We start from the raw sequence: 3,336 nt of genomic DNA, 5'->3' as shown, positions 1-3,336 counted from the left end.
CAGCAGGAGTTAGGTTGGGCCACGCGTCTATAACTGCTAGGCTCAAGCAGAAATCTTTTTTTTTAATGTTACAGTTTAATTTCCAGAATTTTTCTCTTTCCTGTTTGGCTTTTCTGCTTGTCTTTCCTCTCAAAATTCAATAAATGTTGTTTCGTTCTGGCTCTCACTTGTGACCGCCTATCGAAGGTTCACAGGTAGTAAAATGAAATGAAGCTTCAGACTGCTTTTACAAGTGTTTTAGTGATGTCAAATCTAATTATACTAGCAGGATCAGCTATGCTTGACAGTGTGATATGTCTTGGTTTCAGGTCTCTGGATTCTTGTGGTGTGGCAAAGCTAAAAAGATCACTTTGACTTCCAGCCTTCTCTCCTTGGCCGTGTTATAATTCACCATATTAGAAAACGCCATATGGTTTGCCATCTGGAAAGGTGGTTTTTATTGACCTCAGATATCAAACCACTCTGTACATGACTGTTTCTCCAAATGAGGCTGAAAGTCTGAGAAATTACTTATTGCTGCTTGCAGAAAGCTTTGGGATACTATGACTTACAGCCCCTCTGACACGTGGCCCTGGTTTTTCTATAAGTTCACTTTGAGTGCATCTTTTCATTCAAATTTCCAACTGCTTTAAAGTATAGATATCTGTAGATGAGAAAGTAGTGGAGAAAGCTGTGTGTATTGTGTAGAGTACAAGTCCTCATCCACCTTCTGAAGCTCCATTCCCTGGTCTAGAGGTGAACGTTTGGTGCAAGGAAGACATGGCTGCACTGCATTGAAGGAGCCTCGTGGAGAAGGTCCAGCCTGTTTGGTGCAAAGGACCTTCAGTCCGAGCATCTTAATGATGGTGTGCAGACCATTCCCGTCTGCATCTCCACAGCTGCACATTCGAACAGCTGGGCCTGGCTCCCCTGCAAACGAACCAGCCCACCCCTCATTCGCATGAGGCACAGTGAACAGCTCATGGTCACACCGTCAGCTGTGTGAAAGCTGACAGATATGTACATTTAAGGTTTTTGTCATTTTATCAAGTTCTTGTTACGGGGTAAAAATAAAGTAACTTGCTTGACTTGTTTTTCAGAAACCTCAGCAGGGTTGTTGTTCACGTCCTCTTTTGAAGATGCCAACGGAGCAGAAATTATCCACAGTAAAACCTTAAGAAAGAGACATAAAAGTGCAGTGGAATCTGACCTAAAACAGATGGCATGGGCAAGCAGGAACCGCAATCTGAGTGGAGATGCCCTCATGGGGCTCATGATCAACAGGATTAATCAGGAAGCAAGCCCTGGAGAGATTGTTGAAAAATTAGGAGCTGATGCAAAAATCCTATCCAATGTGTTCCAGAAAAGCATAAGGCCAAATACCCTTGACATCAGGAAGTCGTCACTAGGCTCCGAGAGAGAGAGTCTGGAGAAGGAATCCAGTGATGAGGACGCACCTTTTGACGGCAGTTTCATAGACAAAATGGAGTCTCCCGTTATCTTTGATCTAGAAGACTTGGATGCTGAACCTGAGCCTAAAACAGTAAAATCTTCTATTGAGAAACTAAAGAGGCTTCAACGGAACAGTAGCCTTCCAGTTAAACCAATTGAAAAAACAGACGTTGAAACTGGATTTGATCCCCTATCCCTGCTGGTGGCTGAGACAGAGCAGCAGAAAGAGGAAGATGAGGAAGACGATGACAGAAGTGTTTCAACCCCATCTGCGAGGCGAGATTTAGCTGAAGAAATAGTAATGTACATGAATAACATGAGCAGCCCCTTGACGAGCCGCACACCGAGCATTGACTTGCAAAAGACCTATGAGGACAAAACTACTAGTAAGAAGAGTCCCACGGCAGCCCAGCCTTGCAGAAGATCCAGCCTTCCCCAGAACTCCCCCAGGCCAAGTCTTGCCAAATCCAGGAGTTATCATCCTAAACATGAAGCACGGGCAAGGGACAGGCTCTGGTCGTCTCCAGCTTATTCTCCAAACAGTCCAGCAAGGGAACAGTCTCAGGATATGGCTGGCACTTTAGCTCTAGTATCGTCACCCTCCTTCAACTTAGATACGCTCTTAACCCCCACATTTGATGTTCTAAAAAGCAGCATGTTTTCTGCTGGGAAGGGGGTTGCGGAGAAGGCTAGCAAGTGGTATTCCAAGTTTGCTATGTATGCTGCATCCTCCAAGGTACATTTTCAGATACTTTTAGATATTTTTTAAACAGGGACAAATCTGTGAAGAAAGGGCTCAAAAGCTATAGAGTAGGGCTGGGCAAAGCTTCGGTAGCTGATTTGATTCGGAGGAGATTCAGCCCGATTCGGGGACCGAATCTCTGAATCCAGATTGAATCGGGAGATCAATTAAAAGCTCCAAATCGATTCAAAGTATCTGAATCAATTTGGAAAAGCTTACAAAAAGGTTTGGCCACTTCGGAGATTTGGCCACAGACTAAACAGACAGCTGACAGCTGTCTCCAGCTGGTACGTCTGTGTTGGGGTTGGTGGAGGGAAGGGGCGTGGGAGAGGGAGGGATTGGGGCTGGGGCTGGGGCAAACTGCTCAGCCGGGGTGGGGGAGGTGCGTTACTCAGGGAGGGGAGCAGGGAGGCACGGCAGCACTGGGAGCAGAGGCTCTGCCATGCTGTTTGCCCATCTGAGGCGGGGGAGGGGGGCAGGATGCTGGCACGGCCCACTCCAGGCAGAAGGGGGCAAGTGGCAGCAGGGCAGAGCTCCCGCTTTTAGTGCTGCTGCACCCACATCCCGTGTCCCCTGCGCCAGCTGGCAAGCAGCGGTAGGGCAGATCCCCCACTCCAAGCGCAGGGGCAGAGGCAGACACAACCGGAGGAGCTGTGGGAGATGCCCCCATGGCTGCCCTGCCCATTCCCATCCCCCACCTGGCCCAGCCTCCTGGCACTTGGAAAAAAAATCATTTGAAAAGCCCTGCGCTCACCGGTTCTGACAACGGCAATCGGGCCTCTGGGGGCTCGTGGCAGAGCTCCCCTGTGCAGTGCGGGGCAGTGGGGATCACCCCCCTACCTGGTGCCTGCGCGGCAGCTGCCCCATAGTGTGGGTGCAGCATGGCTCGGCAGGGCACTGCACGCTGTCTGGGAGCTGGGGCGGCTCCACGTGTCACCCGTGACACTCCACCACGTGACACTCCACGTGTCACCCCAGCTCCCAGGCAGCGCGCAGAGCCCCACCAAGCCGTGCTGCACCCATGCCATGGGGCAGCTGCCATGTGGGTGCCAGATCAGGGGGGCAAACTCCACTGCCCTGCATTGTGTGTGGGGGGGGGGTTCTGCCACGAGTGCCCAGAGGCCCCAGTCGCCACTGCTGCAGCCGGGGGGGGGGGGGGTTTT

General features: G+C 50.4%; 1 protein-coding gene across 1 annotated transcript in view; it reads left to right on the top strand.

The window, feature by feature from the left end:
* The window catches only part of DENND4A (DENN domain containing 4A), an 86,328-nt gene that overhangs the window by 69,713 nt on the left and 13,279 nt on the right, over positions 1–3,336 (top strand). The window contains exon 21 of the mRNA XM_014518245.2: positions 1,080–2,167. Coding sequence (XP_014373731.1) covers positions 1,080–2,167 — 1,088 coding nt within the window. The remainder of the gene's footprint in view (positions 1–1,079; positions 2,168–3,336) is intronic.

Source organism: Alligator sinensis, unplaced genomic scaffold, assembly GCF_000455745.1.
Source record: "Alligator sinensis unplaced genomic scaffold, ASM45574v1 scaffold210_2, whole genome shotgun sequence".
NCBI lineage: Eukaryota > Metazoa > Chordata > Crocodylia > Alligatoridae > Alligator > Alligator sinensis.
The sequence above is the reverse complement of the archived record's forward strand: the minus strand, read 5'-3'. Positions and strand labels throughout refer to the sequence as shown.